Here is a 25597-nt window from a genome sequence, read left to right as displayed (position 1 = left end):
GTAGCCCTCCAGTCTCCTCTGTCCATGGAATTTCCTAGTCGAGAGTACTGGAGTGGGTTGCCATTTCCTTCTCCAGGGGATCTTCCCAACCTAGGAATCGAACCCTCATCTCCTGCATCGCAGGAGGATTCTCTACCCCGAGCCACTGGGAAAGCCCCTTGGGGCTGTTAGGAATGTTTATCCCTGTACTTTTTCGGGTGCTGTTGGACGTTAGGAGCACTCTCCACTCCTGGTACCCCACTCACTGGGCACCCACGCTCGCCTAGGGGCTCTGCACCTCAGCTCGCAACACCTGACAGCATCTGGAGAACTTGCATGGCTGTCCCCGTTTTGTTACTGGGGACTCAGCCTTGGGGAGGGACTTGTCTGAGTCACAGGCTTGGTTGAGGGCAGGAGGGGCTCACATGGGGCTCACCAGGCCCTGAAGCCCATACCCTTTCCTCCTTCACATAATGCTGCCAAATGACTGGGTGGAAAGTTCAGGAAGACAGGCTTCGGATTAACCCTCATCACACTCTAAAAGAGGAAACCGAGATGCAGGGGGGCAATGGACATGTAGCAATCATGCCTAACATTCGCTTATACTTTATATAGTTTTTAGGGGCTTTCTGTAGATTTCAAGGGGCTTCCCAGATGGCAGAGAGGTAAAGAACCCACCTGCCAATGCAGGAGCCACAGAAGATGCAGGTTCAGTCCCTGGATCAGGAAGATCCCCTGGAATAGGCAATGGCAACCCACTCCAGTGGGCAGTCTTGCCTGGGGAATCCCATGGACAGAATAGCCTGGCGGGCTACAGTCCATGGGACTGTAAACAGTTGGACACGACTGAGCATGCACATAGATTTCAAGACTCATTGAGGCACATCTACCTCAGTTTGTCTCCTTAAAAATCCAGGAGTTGGGTACAGCAGGGCCTGTGATAGCCCGTCAAAGAACCATGGAGAGAGAGAGGTGTGAATAACTGTGTCCTGTGCCTCTGTGGAGTAACGCAATTTGGAGAACAACGTGCATTGAGCTTTGGTGATCGCAAGGACACATGCTGCTTAGTGAGCACCTCCTCTTTGACCTACAAGTGTCGGTGACACTCACCCACTGGGCACCCAGCCCCCGCTGTGGCCATGCATGTTGTCAGATAAGTGCCAGGATCCTAGATTGTCAGCTCCAAGAGGCAGGAATGTGTGTGTCTAGCCCCCGTGTTCCCGCACCCGGAACAGTGTCTCGTATGTTGTAAGTGTTCTGCGTTTGTATGACGATGAACAGTTACCCACTGGAGCTCAGCATCTGCATCTGAGACCTGGGAAGTTTAGTACAGACCCCGTTGGTGATTATAGGAATTAACAGGGGTCCCCAGTGCCTGGTACAGTGGAGGTTCGGGTAGTATTGCGCAAGGGGCTCTGTGCCCCATGTACCCCAGTGACTGCCCTGCACCCACACCTTCCATAGGCCGTCCCCACTCACTTTGTCTCCCCTGTCTCTCTCTGCATAGTGAACGGGAGCTACGGCCAATGCACTCCAGGCTCGGAGAAGAACCTGCTGGATCTGGACCTTGCCGAGGGCCCTGGCCCCACCTGCCGCCAGGGCCTGTTCCTCCCCGCAGGAAGCCCGCCACCCCGGGGACACCCCCTCGCCTGCGAGAGGCTGCTGCATTTCCCCCACCCCAGCAGGTATGTGCTCCAGCCCCACGTGTCAGCTGCCTTCTGTAGACAGTCCCTAGGCCCCACAGACCTAGGGTTTCCTAGGTCTCACCTGGCTCATGGGACACACAGGGAAACTGAGGCATGGGAGGGCTGGAGACCAGCTGGAGCCCATGAGTCATGTGGATAGCTGCCTTGTCCAGGCTCCACACCTCAGCACTGCAGCACCTCGTGAGACGTAGGAATGATCTTCCTGTGGTGGGTTTCCCCATTGCAGAAGCTGAGCTGACTGTTAGTATCAGTCATTTCAGAAGAATAAGATTCAGAGGATGATAGAGAAGTTGGGGAGGGAGACCCCAGCTCAGCGTTCATGCACACTGTAGTGTCCATCCTGGACTGTTCCTAGAGCAGAGAGGAGTTCCTCCATCTAGACGTCCCTTTCCCCATAGAACTCTGCCAGGTAACCATCATTCAATGCTGGCACGTTTCCAGTAATGTGTACCTCTGAACAGATATTCCATCAGATTGCATACTGGACTGAACTCTGCCTCCTGAGACTTCTTCAAGGGTCCCAACTGCATTGCTATGCCCTCTAGTTTGCTGACAGGTAGAGACTAACCCCAGACAGGCCTCTGCACCCACCCACTCAGCCCCAGAGCCCTCATCCACTGCCTGGGGCTGCTCTCCTGGAACCTGTCTCACTGATCAGAAAGTCTAAAATTGGCCCACTTGCCCGTTTATAGCTGGTTCCTTCACCAATAATTTATCAAGTCCCAGTTCTGTGCCGGGCATCATGGTTCACGCTGGGGGTAGGGGTGCCTTGGTGAAGGAAGTAAAGATCTCCCCAACAGAGTTTACTTTTCACTGAGAGCTCCATGATGGGAGAGAGCCCTAGTTAGCAGGGGGCTTATTTTTCTCACATGGAACCATTTTCTTTGAGACTATAGGCTCTCTGCGGCCTTCTTTGATATCAGTGAGACTTCTGATTTGCATGAGTGTATTACTCTGCTTGTGTAACTCAGGGAAGCTATGAACCGTGCATACAGAGCCACTCTAGATGGATGGGTAATAGTGAAGAGTTCTGACACAGTGTGATCCACTGGAGGAGGGAATGGCAAACCACTCCAGTATTCTTGCTGTGAGAACCCCATGAACAGTATGAAAAGGCAAAAGATAAGACATGAGAAGATGAGCCAGCCCCACCCACCTCAGGTCAGAAGTTGTCCAGCATGCTACTGGGGAAGAGTGGAGGGCAATTAATAATAGCTCCAGAAAGAATGAAGCGGCTGGGCCAAAGTGGAAATGACGCTCAGTGGTGGATGTGTCTAGTAGTGAAAGTGAAGTCTGATGCTGTAAAGAAAAATACTGCGCCGGAAACTGGAATGTTACATCCATGAATCAAGGCAAATTGAACCTTGCAGGAGGTTCAAGCAGGAGGTGGCAAGAGTGAACACTGGTATCTTAGGATTCAGTGAATTAAAATGGATGACAATGGAAAAATTTAATTCAGGTGACCATTACATCTACTACTGTGGGTAAGAATTCCTTAGAAGAAGTGGAGTACCCCTCCTAGACAACAGGAGTCCAAAATACAGTACCTGGGTGCAATCTCAAAAATGACAGAATGATCTTGTTTTGTTTCCAAGGCAAACCATTCTACATCACAGTAATACAAGTCCATGCCCCAACCACTAATGCCAAAAAAGCTGAAGTTGACTGGCCCTGTGAAGACCTACAAGACCTTTTAGAACTGACACCAAGAAAAGATAACCTTTTTTATCATAGGGTATTGGAATGCAAAAGTAGGAAGTCAAGAGATCCCTGTGGTAACAGGCAAGTTTGACCTTGGAATAAAAAACGAAGCAGGCAAAGGCTAACAGAGTTTTGTCAAGAGAACACACTGGTCATAGCAAACACTTTCTTCCAACAACATATGAGACAGCTCTGCACGTGGACATCACCAGATCGTGAATACTGAAATTAGACTGATTATATTCTTTGCAGCTGAAGATGGAGAAGCTCTATACAGTCTGCAAAAACAATACCTGGAACTGACTGTGGCTCAGATCATGAGCTCCTTATCACAAAATTCAGGCTTAAATAGAAGAAAGTAGGGAAAAACACTGTACTATTCAGGTATGACCTAAATCATATCCCATATGATTATACAGTGGAGATGATGGATAGATTTGAAGGATTAGTCTGGTAGACAGGGTGCCAGAAGAACTATGGACGGAGGTTTGTAACATTGCATAGGAGGCAGTGGCCAGAACCATCCCAAAGAAAAAGAAAAGCAAGAAGGCAGAGTGGTTGTTTGAGAAGCTTTACAAATAGCTGAGAAAAGAAGAGAAGTAAAGGCAAGGAAGAAAAAGAAAGATATATACAATATTCAACTAAATACAGAGTCCAGAGAATAGCAGGGAGAGATAAGAAAGCCTTCTTAACTGAACAATGCAAAGAAATAGAAGAAAACAATAGAATGGGAAAGACTAGAGAGCTCCTCAAGAAAATTGGAGATACCAAGGAAACATTTCATGCAAAGACGGGCACAAGAAAAGGACAGAAACAGTAAGGACGTAACAGAAGTAGAAGAGGTTAAGAAGAGGTGGCAAGAGTACACAGAAAAACTGTACAAAAGAGGTCTTAATGACCCAGATAACCACGATGATGTGGTCACTCACCTATAGCCAGATATCCTGGAGTGTGAAGTCAAGTAGGCCTTAGGAAGCATTACTACGAACAAAGCTAGTGGAGGTGATGGAATTCCACTTGAGTTATTTAAAACCCTAAGAGATGATCCTGTTAAAGTGCTTCAGTCAATATGCCAGCAAATTTGGAAAACTCAGCAGTGGTCACAGGATAAAAAAAAAGGTCAGTTCTCATTCCAGCACCAAAGAAAGGCAATGCCCAAGAATGTTCGAACTACCACACAATTGCACTCATTTCACGTGCTAGCAAGATAATGCTCAAAATCCTTCAAGCTAGGCTTTAGCAGTACATGAACCGAGAAATTCCAGATGTACAAGCTGGGTTTAGAAAAGGCTCAGGAACCAGAGATCAAATTGCCAACATTTGTTGGATCATAGAGGAAGCAAGGGAATTCCAGAAAAACATCCACTTCTGTTTCATTGACTATGCAAAAGCCTTAAACTGTGTGGATCACAACAAACTGTGGAAAATTGTTAGAGATGGGAATACCAGAAAGCCTTACCTGTCTCCTGAGAAACCTGTATACAGGTCAAGAAGCAACAGTTAGAATTGGACATAGAACAAAAGACTGGTTCAAAGTTGAGAAAGGAGTACAGCAAGGCTGTGTATTGTCATCCTGCTTGTTTAACTTCTATGAAGGGTACATCATGCGAAATGCTGGGCTGGGTGAAGCACAAACTGGAATCAAGATTACTGTGAGAAATATCAGTAACCTCAGATATGCGGATGACACCACCCAAATGTCAGAAAGTGAAGAGGAACTAAAGAGCCTCTTGATGAAAGTGAAAGAGAGTGAAAAACTGGTTTAAAGCTCAACATTCATAAAACTAAGTTCATAGCATCGAGTCCCATTACTTCATGGCAAATAGATGGGGGAAAAGTGGAAGCAGTGACAGAGTTTATTTTCTTAGGTTTCAAAATCACTGCAGACGGTGACTGCAGCCATGAAATTAGAAGACACTTGCTCCTTGGAAGGAAAGCTGTGACAAACCTAGACAGCGTATTAAGAAGCAGAGACACCACTTTGCTCACAAAGGTCCATATTGGCAAAGCTATGGGTTTTCCATTGGTTACGTACAGATGTGAGAGTTGGACCATAAAGATGGCTGAGCACTGAAGAACCGATGCTTTCGAACTGTGGTGCTGGAGAAGACTCCTGAGAGTCCATGGGACCGCAAGGGGATCAAATCAGTCAATTCTAAAGGACATCAGTCCTGAATATTCATTGGAAGGACTGATGCTGAAGCTCCAGTATTTCCCACCTGATGAGAAGAGCTGACTCATTGGAAAAGACCTCGCTGCTGGCAAAGGTTGAAGGCAAGAGGAGAAGCAGGCAACAGAGGATGAAATGGTTGGATGGCATCGCTGACTCAGTGGACATGTGTTTGAGCAAATTCTGGGGGGTGGTGAGAGACAGCGAAGCCTGGTGTGCTGCAGTTCATGGGGTTACAAAGAGTTGAACATGACTTAGTAACTGAATAACAACAACAGTGAATCTGCTTGGGCTGCCATAGCAAAACCCTTCAGATTTGGTGGCTCAAAGAACACACATTCATCTCCTCACAGCTCTGGAGGTCCGGGATCCAGGTGTCTGCAGGTCTGGTCTCTCCTGAGGGCTCTCTCCTGGGCTCGCAGACGGCCACCGTTTTGCTCCCCTGTGTCCTCACGGGGTCTTTTCTTGGTGTGTGCACCTCTGGTGTCTTGTCTTATTCTTACAAGGACTCCAGTCCTGTTGGATCAGGGCCTTGCCCTATTTCCACATTTAACCTTAATCATCTCCCTAAAGGCTCTATCTCCAAATCCAGTCACACTGGGGGTTAGGACTTCAAGCTATGAATTTTAAGGGGATGCATTTAAATACGTGACGAGGAGTAAGCAAGCATCTTTTAGACTTTGATCTGTGTATTGCTTTGGCGACAGTGAAATGCATTTATCTGCTTGATTGTTCACTGAGGCTCCCCGGGCAGCATCTAATTTGCTCAGTGAAATTCCTTGTATCTTATGGAAGAAGGTGAAGGTGAAGGTGAAGTCGCTCAGTCGTGTCCGACTCTTTGTGACCCCGTGGACTGTAACCTACTAGGCTTCTCCGTCCATGGGATTCTCCAGGCAAGAATACTGGAGTGGATTGCCATTTTCTTCTCCAACGGATCTTCCTGACCCAGGGATCGAACCCGGGTCTCCTGCATTGGAGGCAGACACTTTAACCTCTGAGCCACCAGGGAAGCCCATGGAAGAAGCTATGGTAATCTAGTCAAAGCTTAGGGAGGAGAATTTTTTTTCCTTTTTTTTTTTGGTAGAGATGATGAGAAACATTATTTGTTATTTTGGATGTCATTTGTCAGAGCACAGCAGAGTCTGTACCCAGGACCCTGCACCAGCATCAGTCTGAGTCGCTGCCACTTCTGCTGCTGTTCTGGCTCTTCCAAACTTCCTCATTTTCCTGAAGAAAAAGAGCCCCCAGTCCCTATCCCACACCCAGTTGGATCCTGCGCCTTCTCCCTCCCACTGGATTGCCTTGTGTCTTGGGGTCTCTCCGTTCATGCTGCTCCCTTTGATTCCAACAGATCAGGTTCAAATTCCTGCTCTCACTGCCTGCCTCTGAGGGCTGGGCACATTGCTTCATTCCTAAGTCAAACAGATGGTAGTGTCTCCCTTGAAGAATTTGGCCATGCCTTCAGCAGATACGTGCATCACTGTATTGTTGGGATTCATGAGATGGCCCCTGGGAAAGTGGCTGGAGTTGTTCCTTCCTTCTAGGGACCTGTGCTTACAGTTTCTAGAGATTGCGATGGGAATTGCCTGGGGTGACAGGGCTCAGCAGCAGAGCAGGGCCAGAACCACTGCCTAGCCTCATAGGGACAACGAGGGCAAGGAGAGGGGCTGCCTTAGTTGGCATTCAGAGCCAGGAGACCCTGAGGCCTGAGCTGACCCTTCCCTGCCTGATGCTAATCAAGGTTTGCTGTTGATTATTCAGGTAACTCGCTTCCCTAGTGGCTCAGTGGTAAAGAATCCACCTGCAGTGCAGGAGATGTGGGTTGAATCCCTGGATTGGGACGATCCCCCGGAGGAGGGCGTGGCAAGCCACTCCGCTAGTCTTGCCTGGAGAATCCCATGGACAGAGGAGCCTGGTGGGCCATAGTCCATGGGATCACAAAGGATTCAGGCATGACAGCGACTAAGCAACAAACTCGGGGAACTCAGTCACAGAACGACACAGCTCTTCTCTTCTCCTAGTGTTGGTTGCTTTAACCTGGCTTTGTTATTTTTTAATGTACTTATTTTTAATTGGAGGATAGTTGTTTTACAATGCTGTGTTGGTTTCTGCCATACATCAGCATGAATCAGCCGTAGGCATACACATGTCCACTCCCTCTTGAACCTCTCTTCCACCTCCCACCCCATCCCACCCCTCTAGGCTGTGACAGAGCACCAGGTTGGGCTCCCTGCATCACACAGCAAATGCCCACTGGCATCTGTTTTACACACGGTCTGTTTTTAAAGAGATTGCTCCAAACAGACGCTCATCTGGCTGCCCTTCCCCACCCATGCCCACCTCCGCCAGAATCAGGATCATGACCATGCAAAGAGCGCTGTTGTTTTTAAGCTCCACAAAGTCATAACTTCAGATAAGATCTTTAAGCTGCTCAGAGCTTTCTGCTGGCAATAGTGGGCCCAGAGTCCCCAGCCCTGTAGATTGGGGGTATGTGTCTGCTCCCTCTGATTCCACCTGGTGACCATGCTCTGGACAGCAGAGTTCCTGGGAAGGAAGAGAGGCCTCTGGTGAGTGAGGCAGAGACTTGTTCAAGTGTAATTGAGAACCAAACAGAAGAGCCCCTTGCCCAGCCTCCCATCCAGGGAGCACTTCAGGTTAGGTTTCGCACATGGGAAGTCTACACACTGGGAGGGAAGGGGAGCCTGGGCTCTGGCCCCAGCCCTGTCGCTGGTTTGCTGCTGTGGCTTCTGTGGGCCCCCAGCCCTCTTGGTAGCAATGGTGTTGGAGCCAGTGGTTTCTGAGGGCTCCAGGCTCTGACTTTCCTACTCTCCTGTCCTGTCTCTGCTCCTCCACCTCAAGGCTGGAGCGGAGGATGCCAGACCTTCAGGGACCCAAGAGGGAGGGGATGGGGCTGCCGGGCCACGTTGGGAAGCAGAGGGACAGGGGATGACCCCACCACCCCTGGCTCCAAAGAGCCCCAGGAAGATGGCGGTAGTAAGGTCAGTGCTGGTGGTACCCTTCACCCTGTCCTCCTCCCAGAGGGCTGTCACAGCACCTGTCTCCTCCCTTGATCCTGGCAGCCACCCTCCGTGTTGGGAGGTTTAGTCCTCATTTCACAGGTGAGGAAACTGAGGCTTGGCTGGGGAACGGTGCAAGGGTGTGTGGGGTCAGGCTTTGGGCCCGTCTGTAGGCCTCATACTCTGCCCAGCCAGCTGCTGGGGCTCCTCTGGCCCCGAGCCCAGTGTCACTTTGCTGGTGTCTCCCTTCTCAGAGTTCTCTGATGCCCGGCAGCCCTGACACCTCTTTCTGCGTGGGCTTGTCCTGCATTTGGAGAGGCCCCTTCTAGGAAGGCGTGATGACAGCGTCTTGACCAGCCGGGCCCTGCCCATCGTCATCCTCACCCTCAGGAGAGCCATTCAACATCGGGGGGCAGGGAGAGGTCCAGAGCGTCTTGCCAAGGTCTGCGCAGTGGGGTGTGGCTGAGCCTGACCTGGGGGTTGGGTGTTCCCTAGTGGTCCGGTGGCTAAGTGCTCCCAAAATGCAGGAGACCCAGGTTCAATCCCTGGTCAGGAAATTAGATCCTGCTTGCTGCCACGAAGACAGAAGATCCTGCGTGCTGCTATTAAGACTCGGTGCTGCCAAATAAATAAATAAATAAATAAATAAATAAATAAAAATATTTTTTTAAAAAGAGAGAGAGACCTGAGGGTTAAGAGCAGTTAACCTAGATCTCACACTGTCCCACTTGGCCTGCCTTCCCATGACTTCTCCCCAGAGTGGCATTTGGTGCACTCACTCGCTTGACATTCTGGAACATTCCCCCCAAAAAAAGTTTTCTTCAGTTTTTCCTGGGATGACCCCTCACTGTGACTGTGATTCAAACCCCTACCCACTGATGTTCACAGTGGAAAAAAACAGCTTGCTTGGGGCAAAACATCACATTTTTAGAAGTAAAGAATGATTACAAGAATTAAGAGAGATTTAAGGGACAAGTAAGCAGAATTTAAAACAGACTGGACCTGGTGTCCCTCAGCAAACCATTCTCAGCCTTCTTCCTCCAGAACTCACTAAAAGGTCTCGGGCAAGGAGACAGGGCAGACCCAGGGAGGCCTCAGAGGCAGGACACATGGTGCTTGGAGAGGGTGCTGGAGAGGGTGGTCAATAAAAGGACAAAATGCGTGCCTCACTGGCATCTTCCCCCACACAGTCATGTTTTCAGACCTCCTGCCTCTCTTGAACATCTCCCCAGCCCTCTCCTCTTCTCTCTCCCCTCTTGCTCCATGCTCTTTCCTGCTCACTGGACCACCAGTCCTCATCTCTGCTGCCAGCCGTCAGCCTTCCTCCTCTGCTCTGGGCTTCTCCGCCTGCTCCGTCCTCAGGCTCCCACTGTCCCCGCCCGGCCCTCCCCACTGTGGAGTGCCCACCCTCTCATGACCCCTCTGCACTGTCTTCCAGGTCCCCCAGGCCCCAGGCCACCTATGTGAATGGTGGCCTCCCGGCCACACAGCACATCAAGCAGGAATCCCTGCCTGACTACCGCGCCATGACGGAAGCTCGCGCACCCCCATCCGCCCACTGCCGGGCCCCGCCGGCCACAGGCCTGCACACAGACCTGGACCTCCCGGGCCGAGGCCTTGCCAACCCCGCACCTTCCTGCTACCTTCTGGGCAGCGAACCCAGCTCGGGCCTGGGACCCCCACCTGAGGCCCACCTCCCGGAGGGGGGCCTGAAGCGCTGCTGCCTCTTGGGGCTGCCCCCCACCTCGTCGGTCTCCGTCTCGCCCTGCGCCGCCTCCGACATCACTTCCATCATCCGCTCCTCCCAGACAGCCCTGGTTACCTGTGTCAACGGACTCCGGAGCCCCCCTCTGCCGGGAGACACGGGGGGCCCTCCCAAGCGAGCCCGGCCCAGCTCTGCGTCCACCGAGAGCCACGAGGGCAGTTTGCGGCTTGAAGCCTGCCGGAAGGCCAGCTTCCTGAAGCAGGAGCCCGCGGACGAGTTCTCAGAGCTCTTCGGGCCTCACCAGCAGGGCCTGCCGCCCCCCTACCCCCTGTCTCAGCTGCCGCCTGGCCCGGGCCTTGGAGGCCTGGGGCTGGGCCTGGCGGGCAGGGCGTTGGCTGGGCGGCAGGCGTGCCGCTGGGTGGACTGCTGTGCAGCCTACGAGCAGCAGGAGGAGCTGGTGCGGCACATCGAGAAGAGCCACATCGACCAGCGCAAGGGCGAGGACTTCACCTGCTTCTGGGCAGGCTGCGTGCGCCGCTACAAGCCCTTCAACGCCCGCTACAAGCTGCTCATCCATATGAGGGTGCACTCGGGGGAGAAGCCCAACAAGTGCATGGTGAGTTCCCGCGGCCTCCGGGTTTGCCCCCACAGTGCTGCGCCCGGCTCACTGCCGGGGGGAGCTCTGCCTGGGGGCCTCCCCTGCTTGCAGCGGGAAGGACCAATGCTACGGATGTGGCCGCCGGTCACAATGATCAGTGCCCCATTCACTGGGGACCTTGGGGGAGAGCTCCTCGGACTCGCCAGGTACCCTCTTCTCTCTCCTCTATGGTCTGGTGTCACACGCAGTTGTTCAGGTGGTGACACATGTGATCTGGGGTCAGAGCAGCTCAGCCAGCCTTCTCTCTTACACAGAAATGCTCGTGTCCCATCTGCTGATGGCCGGGTGAGTCAGGGGGAATATGCTCGCCCCTGGCACTGGCTCTTCACTCGGGGTCACAGGCTTGATTTCATCCACAGAGCACCGGGTCCTTATAGGCATCAGGCTTGAGAGCTGTGGGTGCCCAGGGCAGGCTTTGGGGTGAGACCTTGGGTTAGCAGGTAAGGCCCTGGATACACCTGCAGCGTTCTGGCTGAGGTGGAGACTAAGGTTTCCAGGGACATCCCTGTGTTTGCACACACACATGCACACACACACACACGCACGTTAACTGTAGGCACTGGGGCCTCCAGCCCTTCGGACTGGTCATTTTCACGTGCTGCTCTCACTGTGGTGGAATCTGTATCAGGTTAGGAACGTCGTCTTAGTCTCTGATATCTTTAGCCAAGCTACCCCCAAGGTCCCGCCAGCTCATCAGGACAGGTGCCTGCCTGGTAGTGGAAGGGCCAATGGAGATACCAAGTCCCAGCTGTCTTCCCAACTGTTGGGGCTTGGGGAAGGCAGAGGAAGGAAGCAGTGGGCCTGGTCTGTAGGGCCAGCGTCATAGCCAAAGTTGAGTTCTTCCAACACTTGTATGCACTCACTGTCTCCGGGCCCTCCCCTGCCTCATGGAGAACTCAGTCTGGGAAGGGGTGCAGCTAGGGCAGAGGTGGACCTCTCTCTGTTCTTGCTCAAAGCGCCGGGCAGCATTGTAGGGCCAGGGAGGGGGTGAGAAGCATCAGCAACCAGCAGCATAAACTCCATCCTTCTGGGACCAGCTGTTGGCCCTTGGGGCCCATCTGCTTGTGACTTGGGCACCCACTGGACCAGCTTATGTAACTTCAAGGAAATTGTGTCCTGAGGATGAGAAGAAATTCACTCTATAGACAAGTGAGGGGCAGGGGATGGCCTCTGCCAAAGAATGAAAGTGGGGTGGTTGGCGTGCTGGGGTCGTGGGGAGAGGCCGGAGCGAGCAGGCTGAGAAGGGGACTGTATTGTGTGTCTTTGGGCTGAGAGTGTGCTGGAGGGAGAGCTGGTGGCCAGGCTGATTCCTGGTGATGCCCCTGTTCATCTGGGGTGTTGTGACACGTGACTTGTAAGAGGGCATGCCCCTCTCTGGAAGGAGTTGTCCAGAGCACATCACAAGGCAGGGTCCTGGGCTGCACACAGTCCCCATCTCTCTCTGAGATCCGGCGGTTGACAGCCACTGAGCTGCAGTTCTTCACATCTCTCTGGGGGTGACCTCACTGGTACCTGCAAGGCCCTTGCGGAGGCTGCCTGACCTGAACCCTGGCATGGCACTTTTCTTGGGCTCCCATGTAGAGTTGATGGGAGGGAGGTGAGTGACCGGCTCTGAGATGGAGTCTGTATCCACTCAGGGAGGAGAAACCTAAATGGGCTTCATGGGGCAGGTGATGTTCAAGCCATGTCTGTATTTATCTGGGGTTGCCAAGGGCTTTTGCAGATGAAGAAGTGGAAGTTCAGTAGGGCCCAGCTGGCCTTCCACCTGCTGCTGTGAGAACACTTCATCTTACCTCTTAGGGGGTTTAGGATTATGGTAGTAAGACCTGCAAGCCTGGCTCCTGAGGGCTGACTGTGTGCAGGGGCTATTCTAAGCCTGTGGTCCTCATGCTCCTATGGTCCTCACAACAATGCTATGGGGCAGATACTATTTTTCCCCATTTTAAAGATGAGGAAACCGAGGCTCAGAGAGATTGTATAATTTGCCCCAGGTCCCACAGTTAGAGACAAACCATAATGGCAACAATAATAGAGGCTAATAACCTTGCTAGTAATACTAATAACAATGATGAGGATAACTTGCTCCCTTGTGGCTCAGCTGGTAAAGAATCTGCCCGCAATGAGGGATACCTGGGTTCGATCCCTGGGTTGGGAAGATCCCCTGGAGAAGGGAAAGGCTACCCATTCCAGTCTGCCCTCTGATGCCCTCTCACAACACCTACCGTCTTACTTGGGTTTCTCTTACCTTGGATGTGGGGTATCTCTTCACGGCTGCTCCAGCAAAGCGCAGCCGCTGCTCCTTACCTTGGATGAGGGGTATCTCCTCACGGCCTCCCCTCCTGACCTTGAATGTGGAGTAGCTCCTCTCGGCCCTCCTGCACATTGGAAAAGACTCTGATGCTGGGAGGGATTGGGAGCAGGAGGAGAAGGGGATGACAGAGGATGAGATGGCTGGATGGCATCACCAACTCGATGGACATGAGTTTGAGTGAACTCCAGGAGTTGCTGATGGACGGGGAAGCCTGGCTTGCTGCAATTCATGGGGTCGCAAAGAGTTGGACACGACTGAGCGACTGAACTGAACTGAACCCACTCCAGTATTCTGGCCTGGAGAATTCCATGGACTGCAGTGCATGGAGTCAGAGTTGGACACCACTGTGACATTCACTTCACTTTCAAGGCTGCACAGCTAGTAACCTTGGGAGTGGAAGCTGAACTCTCATCTTTCTAAACTGTGGTGCTCCTGTTTGCGTGCAACTTCCCCTGTTAACTGATTGTTCTCTGGGGTCCTGGGGCCAGCCCTGCCTGGTGCCATCCTCTGAAGATGGTAGCAGAATCTCTGAGGGCTACCCTGTGTGCTGTGGGCGTGCTGCCTCTTCCAGAGAGACCGGTGCAGTAGGTAACCCAGGGGAAGGGGCGGGCGCTAGTCCGCACCCAGATAAATAAAATCTCCCTTCCCTGTAAAATTATTAATTTCTCATGACAGGCCTCTGCTACCATGTGCTGTAATAGACAAAGGAATTTTGGACCCAGAGCCTCCAGAGAACAGGAAATAGATGAGACACTTTGATTGAAGAGTAAATGGCCCACTAAAATAGCAGTTAATCCTTTTATTATCTTTCCAGCGGCCGTTTCCACAGTTCTTTCATGAGGTAAGCCTTCCCCACCCCGTCCAACTGTAACACTCCTGTCCTCGTCCTTGCAGCTGGTTCGCATTTATCCTGCGGAGCCTCTGCTCCCGCACCAGGCGGGCCTGGAGGAGCCTAGGCCGTTCATCCTCAGGCCTGGCCAGGGCCTGGGGACTGGCTGTGCACCCTCCTTCCCTGGGCGGACGCACCACCCGCCCCCCACCCTGCCCTCTCCGCGGCCCATCCGCGCCGTCCAGAGGAAGCTCCCTAATCTCTTTGCAATATCCTGTTATGTTTCTTACGTTGTTGTCGGAGTTGTCTTAGCCTTATTAAATTTGGGGTTTCATCTGCGTTACGATAGCAAGGTTACATCCAACCCAAATACTGACGCGACGCCTCCAAGACGTTAACTTTGAAAAGATTAATTTCTTGCTTTCTTAGATTGGCTCTCCCAGACGGTTGGAATTCTGATTGTCTGAGACTGCAGAAATTAGCAGACTATGAGTTTGCTTTTTTCCGCATTGAGAAAAAGACAGGCAGAAGTGAAGGAGGAGAATCTCTCATAACCTTAGGTTTTGTGAAGTGATCATGACAACAATTCCTGACTTTTGTGAAGAGCTTGACCAAAGCTGTGAGCACAGCGTGGAAGGTGTGAAGGGCAGGTGAAAGCGCAAACCTAGAGTCACACTGACCTGGGGCCCTGCCGCTTACCAGCTGTGTGACCTCGCTCGGGCAGGGGACTTAACCTCTCTGAATCGTCCTCCTCGTCCTCGGTCGCTCAGTCGTGTCCGACTCTTTGTGGCCCCATGGACTGCAGCCCGCCAGGCTCCTCTGTCCATGGAATTTTCCAGGCAAGAGTCCTGGAGTGGGGTGCCATGCCCTCCTGCAGGGGATCTTCCCAGCACAGGGATTGAACCTGTGTCTCCTGCACTGGCAGCCAGGTTTTTAATCACCAATGCCCCCAAGTCTCTGAATCGTACTCAATTGTAAAACGGAGTGATAGTATTACCTACCTTTCAGGGCTGTTGCTATTAGGTTTGAAAGAGATGACGTAGGGAAGTGCTTAGTTAATTCTCATCTTCCTCAGGCATACTCTTCACACTGATCATCTGAAGAGATTCATACGGTAGCCCTAGGAGTTAGGACAGGGTTGTTGATGGCTATTTTACCAATGAGGAACCTGAGACTCAAAGAGCCAGGCAGGAGTGGAGCCTGGACTGGAGGTCGGCTGAATGCTGCAGCCTCCACTGTTGGTGGGGTGGGCAGGACTGTCACATGTGCTGGTGGCCTTGTGGCCAGGTGTCTGCCAGTGACACCCAGCCTCTGCTCAGTGCCAGACAGATGGCTGTTCAGGGTGACTGTAGTTAGAAGGGGGAGCCGGGACAGAGCCACAGGGAGGAGGCTCTGGTCCCTGCTCTCCCAGTCCTGATGCACAGCTGAAGCCTCAAGTCTGGGCTTGCATCCTGCCTGGGTTCCTCTGGCAGCTGCAGCTGCACTGACCATTGGTCCCTTGCCCCCTCCAGACTGTCCTAAATGTTGTTGGACCTGGGATCAGGGATATACATGAGAAAGAGGCTTGACTGGGTGTCTGGGATCACATCTCATAGGAAGTCCTGAGGAAGGAGAGACCTAGCTTATTCCGAGACAAGCTATGTCCAGCTATGGATTACCTTGCCCCAGCTAAGGTAATGTCAGTTCAAAGACGCAATGTATCTGCTCTGTATCACCTGGTGCAGCTGCCTGGACCATTCCATAGGCTGCCACCTTTGCCCAGGCTCTCCCTTCAGCAGAGTAGACTCCTCAGTGCTGCTCATATCACAGCGTGTGGGGTCCCGAGCATCTGTCCCCGCCCCTCAGTGTCCTGAGACCAGCCCGCTGGGGGGGCCACATTCCTGGCCAGCTGACAGCCCTGACTCATCTCAGCATCTGTGGCTCATCCCAGGGAATTATCCAGGAGTTTGAAATGACTGAGCAGGCAGCTTTACCAATCCATCCTCATCATGTAGGAAGAGGGCATGGGGAAGACAGGCCCTGAGAGAGGGATCCAGGATCGCACAGCAGCAGATGGGGCAAGTTCAGTGGGCAGGGGGCTTCCTGATTCAACCGGTCACCAAAAGTTGGGGAAGTGACCCTCCAATGAAGGAAGATTCACCCCCTGAAACACTTGCTTTGCTGGAGGGACACCTCTCCTGTGTGCCAGGAGTTGGGGGTCTAGAGATGAAGGTGATGTGATGTGAGACCTCTAGCACCGGGGGAGGATTCTACCCTTTAATCGTGTGGTCTTAGCTGCTGGACGAGTGAGGGTGGGAGAAGAGCCAGGAGCTGCAGTTTTCAGCCTGGCTGCTTGTCGGAGTTGGTCAAGGCAGGATGGGAACATTATTGAAATACTCACTGGGTAATTTTCAGTACTTAGGGCTTCCATTCATGTGTGGTCTCAGCCCTCAGAACATTCCTGGAGACTGGAATTATTCCCATTTTACAGATGGGGAAAGGCTAGTCCAGTTCATGCCCAAGTTCATGTCTCAGGTACATCGTGGGGTCAAATTTGAACCCAGGCCTCAGCCTGACTCCAGAGACTGTGCGCTAGCCATGACCCCGAGCCATTTCCCAAGCAGAGAATTGTCATCTGTTTATACATAATAGGAAAACATCCAGATCTGAAACTCAGCAAGCTGATACCGAGCACCTCCCATGTGCCAGGCCCTGGTGGGCAGTGGGTTTACAGAAGGGGATCAGAGTCAACCTGGCCCCGCGGAGCTCTGATGGAGCAGGAAAGCATGTAGACGCCTGTGTTTTACTAGTTTTCCCAAGCCACTGGCCCGTCATCTTAAGAGCCTGCAGGTCCCTGCCCTGCCGACATGATGGGCCTTTTGTTCTGTGTTAGAGAACACTCATGGAATGAAGAATAAGACCATTTCACCATGTTAAAAATCACTGTCAGCTGAAAACAGTCTCCCTTTCTGGAGGCTGTGCTTTCTGGTGAGATTAAAAGGCTGTAAAATTGATCATGGTTTAAACCCCTTGCCCTGGAGGAGCCTGCTGTACGTGAGCCCATAGAGGCCAAGCTGGTCCAGCCAGGTCTGGTGACCAAACCCACCCGCTTTGGAAATGGGCCTGAGCCTTGCCTCGTTCTGAGGGTGGGGAGCGAGAGGGTCTGGGTAGGAAAACCTTTCCGAGCAAATTCAGTCCTCAAGTTAGCCCTGTGCCCTTGTTAACAGCCCTTACTGAGGTCCGTCCTCTGGGCCTTGGCTTTTGCTGATACCTCCGTATGGAATACCTTTTCCAGCCTGTGTGTGCGTGGCTAAGTTATTTCAGTCATGTCCGACTCCTTGCCACCTTGTGGACTGTAGCCTGCTAGGCTTCTCTGTCCTTGGGAGTCTCTAGGCAAGAATACTGGAGTGGGTTACCATGCCCTCCTTCAGGGGATCATCCCAACCCAGGGATCAAACCCAGATCTCTTACGTCTCCTGCATTGGCAGGCAGGTTCTTTACCACTAGTGCTGCCTGGGAAGCCCAGCAAACTCCTAACCATCCTGCACAGCCCAGCCCAGTGTCCTCTCCTCAGCTCCCCGCTCTGTGCCTCCTGTTCTCCCAGCATGTGTTGCCCCATTTATAACAGTGCTCCTGGTGTGAATGTCTTGGGGACCACATGCTGTTTGGCGCCTGGCCTGGCCTTGGAGGTAGAGATGCTGAGCCTGTTCCCAAGGCTTTGCTGGGGTGGTCACTTGACCTCTGTGCTCTGAAGCTGTGTGACATTGCCTGGACACTGTCCTCCAGAGCAGTTTCTTATAAAGTTGTAAGATTGGAAAGACCTTAAATTTGGTCACAGCCACCCCTAATCTGATACTTGAAATTTTCCTGTAGGAAAGCCTTAATTTTAAACCTGGCCAGCCTGTGATTGTATGCAATCAACTTGACTTTTGTGAGCTTGTTTTCTTACCTGTGAAGTGGAGAGAATACGACTATTCTGAGGCTTCGATGAGGGACTCTGCATGAGATGCTTGTGCAGTGCCTGGCACACAGTAAGCACACAGCGCATGATCTGACTGCTCTGGGCAGCTTGCATTAGGATACGAAAAGAGGGAGGGTCTAAAATGCACAGCGGTCATGCAGTCCTGAGTGTCCCCAGAGGAGCAGAGACTGTCGCAGCTTCCAGCTCGGCCATGGATGTGGCCTTGGATGCATCACTTGGCTATGCTGAGCCTGTTTCCTGATCTGTGAAATGGGGTTGATGCCTAGCATTCTGTGTTTCTTGGGGCTCAGCAGATGCTCCTGCCCTTTCCCCTCTTGAAGTCAAGGTTCCAGCTCCACAGATCTTGCCTTGTACTGGATGCCTTCCTCTCTTCCCCAGTTTCTAAAACTCAAACTCAGGGGTCTTCGTAAGGAGAGGCTTTCTGGAAATTTTAGCCTTGGGAACAACTCAGAGCCCTGAGGGCTCCACTCATCACCATTTAGAGGGGGAAACTGAGGCCACAGATGGAAAAGACTTGCCTGGAAAAGAGGAGAGGAAGGAGACTCATCCCTGCTCTACTGCTTACTGACTGTGCAGACTTGGACCAGTCACTTCACTCCTGAGCCTCCACTAATGCATCTGTAAAATGGGGCTTGTGATGCTCACCCAGAAGAGTCTCTGAGGGGTGGAGGCTTGTGCTTCGAAAACTGCAGAGGGCCCTGCAGAGGGTATCAGGTTGAGTCCCCAACTCCCAGTCCAGTGCTCCTGCCTACAACCAAGCCTGGAGTATACAATCACCCTCATAGGTCTGTCCCTTCCAGCTAGGTTTTCCAACCGGCACAGAACCCGTCAGCCACATGCTTCCCAGATGCAGTGCCTAGCCTTTAGGCCTCTGTGTGCAGCTCTTCTGCCCTCCCCCTCCTCAGCTCCACAGGCCCCCAGGCCCATCCCTCTTCCCTTCCACATCTGTCCCCCACCCCTGCTACTCCCATGCACTCCCCCATCCCCAGCCCTACCTCATCTCCATCCCTGACTCCCCGCACCCCCATCTTATTTGAAGTCTGAGTCAGGAATTGGTGAGTCGGGGAGGACCAGTGGCTAAACATAGAGGGTGACTGTTGGGGTTCAGACCCCCGCTCTGCCCCTTAACCAACAGTGAGACCTCAGACAAGTCACGTGGCCTCTCTGGGCCTCAGTTTCCTGCCTGTGTAAAAGGAAGAGTGTTGTGAAAATTAAATGAGATCATGTGTATGGAGCGCTTACCTCATGCCTCCTGGCAAAATACTCCATGCTTCATGCCTGAGAACAGGAGCTCTTGTTATTCTTTTTTTTTTTTTTTTTTGAGTCATCAAACCCGAGCTCTCAGAGAGATGAGAATTCCTGGGAGCACCAGTCTGGAGGGTACAGGAACACTGGCCAAGTTTGTGAAGTCAGCACTGCTTTATGGAATATGAAAAAAATTAAGGATAAAAAAACACAGCCCTCTGAATTGAATTTAAAATAATAAAAGAGAAGAAGCTTTTGAATTTAATGTAAGTGGAATTGAAATGATTCTCTTATTGGCATGAGAAAGTCAGATAAAATCAACAGTGACTTGAAGAAAGTGTCCAGAACATGTTTTCTAAGAGGGACATCCTGGAAATGGTAAACTTCACGACTGAGCATTAATAGGCTCTGTCTCCGCTGATGGCAGATGGGTTATCTGAGCCGACCTCCTGCGCCTCACTTGGCCTGCTACAGTGATGGACCTCATCTGTTAAGTGAGTGATGAGCCACACCACCCCTCTGTAGCCTCAGTCGCCTCCACGACCCAGGACATGCAGCTTACCTGTTTTCCTCTGTGGGGAGAGTATCTTGTGCTCTAGCTGTGTTGTCTCTCCCCCTGCCACCCTGCCACTCCACACCACTGCTAGCTCCTCAACACAGTTTTATTGATGCCCTTACTGCACCAGGGTTTCCCTTGTGGCTCAGCTGGTAAAGAATCCGCCTGCAATGCATACGACCTGGGTTCAATCCCTGGGTTGGGAGGATCCCCTGGAGAAAGGAAAGGCTACCCACTGCAGTTTTCTGGCCTGGAGAATTCCATGGACTGTATAGTCCATGGGGCCGCAAAGAGTCAGACATGACTGAGTGGCTTTCAGTTTACGGTGCCAGGTTACATGCTAGGAGCAGGGGGTGCAGCATTGAATGAGGAATGGTCCAGTGCTGAGTGCATTAACCAAATGCTGCAGAGACACAGAGGAGGGAGAAGTGATCCCCCAGGAGGTCATGAGAGCTGGGCTTTGGAGGGAGAGTAGGGGGTTCCGAGATGCAGATCATGAGGGAAGGCATTTCACGGGAAGGGAACAGCCACACAAAAGATGTGACGGTCTTGACCTTGGGGGGAACATAGGTAGCCTCTTGTATTTGAAGTGTGTTCTGTGCATGGGGGCTGGGAGCATAAATGGTGGTTGAAGTTGGCCCTTAAAGGACCTTGAAGTCCAGTATGAAGAGCTTGGACTCTACCCTGAGTGGTGGGAGGGTGCTGAGCAGGAGAGTGAAAAATCAGCATTGACATTTAGAATATTGGGTGTTTTGCGGGAGCATCTGAGGGGGAACAGCAGTAGGCAGATGAAGACACGGAGGCCCAGGAAGGAGCCTTCTTCCCAGGTCCGCTAGAGCAGAGAGTGGAGCCTGGCTGCCAGTCAAGGCCTGGGCACCACGGGCCAGCCCAGCTCAGCTCAGCTCAGCAAGCCAGACACAGTGTCTGTACCTGATTGGGTACCAGAGCTCAGTCCTCCTTTGGAAACAGCATCCAGCACATTTACCAGTGGGAAACGGGAAAGGCATTTCCCATAATGTGGCTCCGTAAAGTTTGCACAACTGTTCTTTGTTTTCCGTCCATCCCCACAATAAATCTTCCTCCACTGCCAGGATTTGGGCCTCCGGGTCTGTAAGTGATTACCGCGCCGACTCGCGCAGCGCTGCCTCGAGATGCATTCTTCTGACGTGGGTAATGATCAAACGAGAGCCCATCACTGAGACTCGCGGCCTTGTGAGTGGCGATTTCCGAATGGCTGGGAGGTGGCTGCCTGCTCTGGCCTCCTCCACGTACCCGCACTGCCCTGGCCTCCCTTGATAATCAGCCATGCTGGGGACATAGAGCAGAGAGCTCTATGAGATCATGGGAGGCCTGGGCTGTGCATTTCTTAGGGATGGTGGTCTTTGCTGTCATGGAGGAAAGCAAGTACCCAGTGCGTGTTCAGCTGATGGACCATCCACCATCCTCTCTGTTGGACTGAGACAGAAAACATAGGGTTTTTCAAGCTAAAAGGAACATTTGCAGCTTCCAGGGCATGGCCAAGCCCTGGGGTGAAGTTTGGATAGATAGCTCCTGTGCTCAAGGAATGCTAGGGCAGTGGCAGGACCCTAGTGTTACAATGGCCTCACTGAAATCCACAGAGGGGAAGCTTGCTGGCCAGGTTCACATCTGGGACCCACCTCCTGTCCCTGGTTCCACACTTCATCATCTTCCCACTGCCCACACTTGCCTTCTGCACCACAGTGTAATCACAAGATATGATGAGCCCCTTGTTTGGGGAGACAGTTGGGCCTATGGTGTCCTGTCTGACCAGGTTTAGTTGCCAGTGCACGCGATAGCAGTTGGAAGGCAAGGGAGTTTGGCCCCAGGAAGAGTCTGCTGTGCCTCCAGGACTTGCCCAAGCTTCCAGCCCTACTCCCTGCTCCCATTTCTTCTCCCCAGGCATCCAGGGCAAGAGGAGGTGGCCTCATGGAGGCCACAAGTCTGAATGCTTCTTGCTGTGTGCTGGTTCGCACTTTTGCTGTGTGCTGATAATGGAACCTGAGGCCTGTAGAGAGGGTTTGGCTCATGGAGATCACAGAGCAAAGGAGCCACAGCTCAACTCCCTTGCTTCCCAGTGCAGTGTCTGTTGAGCACCTACTATGTGCCAGGCCCCATGTTGAAAGTTGATTTGTGTTGCCTCTGTCTGTACCACCTCTGCCTCCCAGGATTCTGGAGAACGCCAGTTTGTGTTGTGTTTGCACAGAGGGAGAACCCCCCCAGGGCCTCTCCTCTGATGCTGTTCCCAGGCCCTGCAGCACTTTTTGACTGAGGAGGACTCAAGGCTCATGGTGGGAGATGGCTCACTGGAAGTCACACAGAGGAGATGGCTGGCAGCTTGTGCAGTCCACATGGGTCAGAATCACTTTCCCTCCTGGCAGGATCCAGTTCAGGCAGCCCTGTCCAGCAGGCTCCAGGGAGGCTGCAACCAGTGGTGGGTTTCAGATACCACAGCTCCTTACGTGCATTAAAAAAGTATGATGGTTGATTGCTGTGGGTGTTGGTCCCAGAGGAAGCCTGGCTTGTGCAAATGCCCACCTAGGTGGGCACCAACACGCATCTGCAGCTCCTCTGCCCACCCCAACCCCTTATCTTCTTCATGCACATGTAACCACCTGGCCTTGGGACTCAGTTTCTTCACGTGTGTGACAAGGACTTTGATCAGTTCCAAGCCTTTAGGTTTCCTGATCTCAGCTCCACCAGTCTGGGTGAGACAGCGTGGGCCTGGGGTGCAGAGCTTTATTCCCTCCCCAGCTTTGCATCAGTCTTGTGGCTCTGGAAGAGCCACCAGATCCTCTGGGACTCTGTTTTGCCATCAGTAAGATGGAAGGTTTGGGTCCAGAATCCCTAAGATCTTTTGAGCCTAGTTGCCTTTCAGCATTCCTGGCTGGGCCCTCAGGAAGAGGAAGGAGGTGGAGGGCAAGGAAGGGGCAGGTGTGGGCCGCTGTGAGCTGTCCAACCTCAGTCGCTTCCACACTTGCTCTGCTCCGGCCGCAGGGGATCCCAGCTGGTCCTCACACATGCCAAGTTCATATCCACTTCAGGCTCTGTATGGCTCTTCACTCCGTCCGGGATTCTCTTGTTCCAGCCCTGCCTCCCTTTCACTCAGGCCCATGGAAGCTTTCACTGAAGTTCAGGTCACCTCCTCCAGGAGGCCTTCCCTGACCACCAGTCTAATGTAATATCTTCAGTCACTCTCTGCCCCTCATACTATCCAACATTATGTGTTTGTCTCTGACCTGTTCCCTCCACTTAGTTGTAAGCTCCACAAAATCCAGATCTTTTTGTTTTGTTCCCTGTTGTGTTTCCAAGGCCTTGAACCATAGGTGATGGACAGCTATTTGCTGAATAAACGGGATTGAGTGCAAAGGCAGAGGGTGTAACTCAGTGGGACAGAAGTGATGGAGCGTTCTGGGAAGGGCCTAGGCTGAGAGCCAGGAGCCTTGTCCTTTAAAATGAGTTTTGCTACAAACTCACAGGGTCATGGTGAGGACTGCATAGGTCGCTGTCAAAGGGGCATTTCTGGGTTAGGCTGGATGGGTAGTGTGTCCAGAGAGCCCAGCACAGCACCCGGTGCACGGATGGTGCTTAGCACGTGTTAGTTCACTCCTCCCACCCCATCCCTGCCCTGATTTCCTTCCCTCCTTAACCTGCAATATCAGGATAAAGGGAAGTCTGTACCCCAAGTTATCCACCTCATGGAGAGTCAGACCCAGACAGGGGCTTAGAAACCATCTGACTCAATCCTGTCTGTGGATTTGGAAACTGAGGCCTAAAGAGGAAGTGTTCTTGTCCACGTTCCTGCATGGTTTCTGGGGCTTGGAGAGAAATTTACCATCAAGCCCTTCACAGAGCAGAAGCTCTGCAGTTAGCTGCTGCTGCTGCAGCTGTTTATCATTAATTCAGTCTCCACAGATCTTGTTTTTATGACCATGGGCCCAAAGATAGAGCAAGAGTACAACTTTGCATTAATTGACAACAAAAGGAGTATTACAGCCAAGAATACAACAGAGGAAATGATTAAACTACCCCAAAGCAGCTACTTTAAAGTGTGAGGAAGGAGGGAGAGAGGCATTTGCAAGGAGTGTGCTCTCCTCCAGAAAGCAGGTTAAGCCCTTTGTTTTCTCAGGGAATTTTTTAATGTTGGCATTACTGTCCCGTTTTATGGATGAGGATCCTGAGGCTCAGAGATGTTAAGTGCTGGGAGTCCAACCACGGCTCCAGCATATCGTCTGTATCAGAGTTTTTTTTCTGTAATCAAGCATGAGTGATCTTTCTCAGTTTTCAGTGATCTCAGCCCAAAGAATGCCTGTCATCTTAATTAGTGACTGCGACTCCCCAAGAACAATCCCACATGATCTGGACTTTGCTTGGATCCTTCTACTTAACCTGCACTGGTTGAGGGGATGGGGTTTGCTGTATCAAGAGTCAGCATCACAAGCCTAAGGCATCCTTGGGCCCCCTTCCCTGGCTTCTTGTGCAGGGAGACAGAGACCTCATAGGTTAGGAGAGCTGTGTGGAGGGTCATAGGAAGGGAGGGGTTCGGGGCCAGCTGTCTGGGCCTCTAGTCCTGGGGATAGGTGAGAGAACCAGGTCAGGCTGGAGGCCTCTGTGACCGTGACTGTGTGCACAGGGCAGGAGAGAGAATGTGGGGAGGTCCCACAGCCAGTGAGAGTTGTGGAGCTGGGATTCTGATCCAGGGACGCAGAAGGCATAACCACTCCTCAGGAGGAGCTGGACCCTGCCTTCAAGGCTTTTGCAATTCAATTGCGATCCCTTATTCACCACGATGTTGGTTAGGCAAACTGTCTTCTTCTTCTGGTCTCAGTTTCCTTGTCTGCTTAGTTGGAGTGATAATCCTGCCTCATCTGCTGCAAGTGGTTTACGCCCCTCACCCCGTGTCATCCTCATGACAACCATCACCCCATCGTCCCAATGAGGACACTGGGACCTGGTGAGGCAGGGTGACCAGCAAAGGGTCACATGGCAGGTCAGCAGTGATGCCCGGGGTCACACATCAGTGGTGATGCCCAGGGCCACTTGGTGGGTCAGTGGTGATGCCCAAGGTCATCCACAGGTCAGCAGTGATGCTCAGGGTCATGCACAGGTCAGCAGTGATGCTCAGAGTCACTCAGTGGGTCATTGGTGATTCCCAGAATCACAGGTCAGCAGTGATGCTTAGGGTCACACACAGGTCAGTGGTGATGCCCAGGGTCACTCAGTGGGTCAGTGGTGATGCATGGGGTCACAGGTCAGTGCTGACGCCCAGGGAAGGCATCACCTGTTGCCCCTCTCCTCTGAGTTCTGCTTCCGCTTATGCCCCGGTGTGATGGTGGTGTCTGTCGGGTCAGTTCTGTTCACTCTGGGAAGCTGGGGGAAGACGAGGTGTGGTCCTGTGGCAAGAGGAAGAGAGGGTCTGCCGCCCACAGTCAACATCTCTGTCAGGAAGTTTGAGGCTTGTGCCTTTGAAGTGCCAGCCCTTTAATCGTCTTCACGTTGTGAGCCCAGAAAGGTTTGTCCTGACAACTGGTTGGCAAACTCAGCCAGGGAACACCCCCGTGCACACACAGCCAGGCAGTAGTTTCAGCCTTTCAGGAGCTGTCTGAGGTGGTTACTGTGGGTATAAATTAGATTCACCTGGCAAAGCCCACTTCCCACTGGAATCTTCATGAAACTCTCCCTTTGGATCCTGTCAGAGAGGGAAGCATGCAGGAGGCCTAGGTCCCTGGGGAGTCAGCAGG

General features: G+C 52.3%; 1 protein-coding gene across 2 annotated transcripts in view; it reads left to right on the top strand.

Annotated features, from left to right (window-relative positions):
• The window catches only part of GLIS1 (GLIS family zinc finger 1), a 247793-nt gene that overhangs the window by 149180 nt on the left and 73016 nt on the right, over positions 1 to 25597 (top strand). For both annotated transcript variants that reach the window (XM_069592162.1, XM_069592172.1), the window contains exons 3-4: positions 1487 to 1664; positions 10012 to 10894. In XM_069592162.1, coding sequence (XP_069448263.1) covers positions 1487 to 1664; positions 10012 to 10894 — 1061 coding nt within the window. The remainder of the gene's footprint in view (positions 1 to 1486; positions 1665 to 10011; positions 10895 to 25597) is intronic.

The sequence above is a fragment of the Ovis canadensis genome, chromosome 1 (genome assembly GCF_042477335.2).
Source record: "Ovis canadensis isolate MfBH-ARS-UI-01 breed Bighorn chromosome 1, ARS-UI_OviCan_v2, whole genome shotgun sequence".
Taxonomy (NCBI): Eukaryota; Metazoa; Chordata; class Mammalia; order Artiodactyla; family Bovidae; genus Ovis; species Ovis canadensis.
Note: the sequence above shows the minus strand (reverse complement) of the source record. Positions and strands in the feature narration are given on the sequence as shown.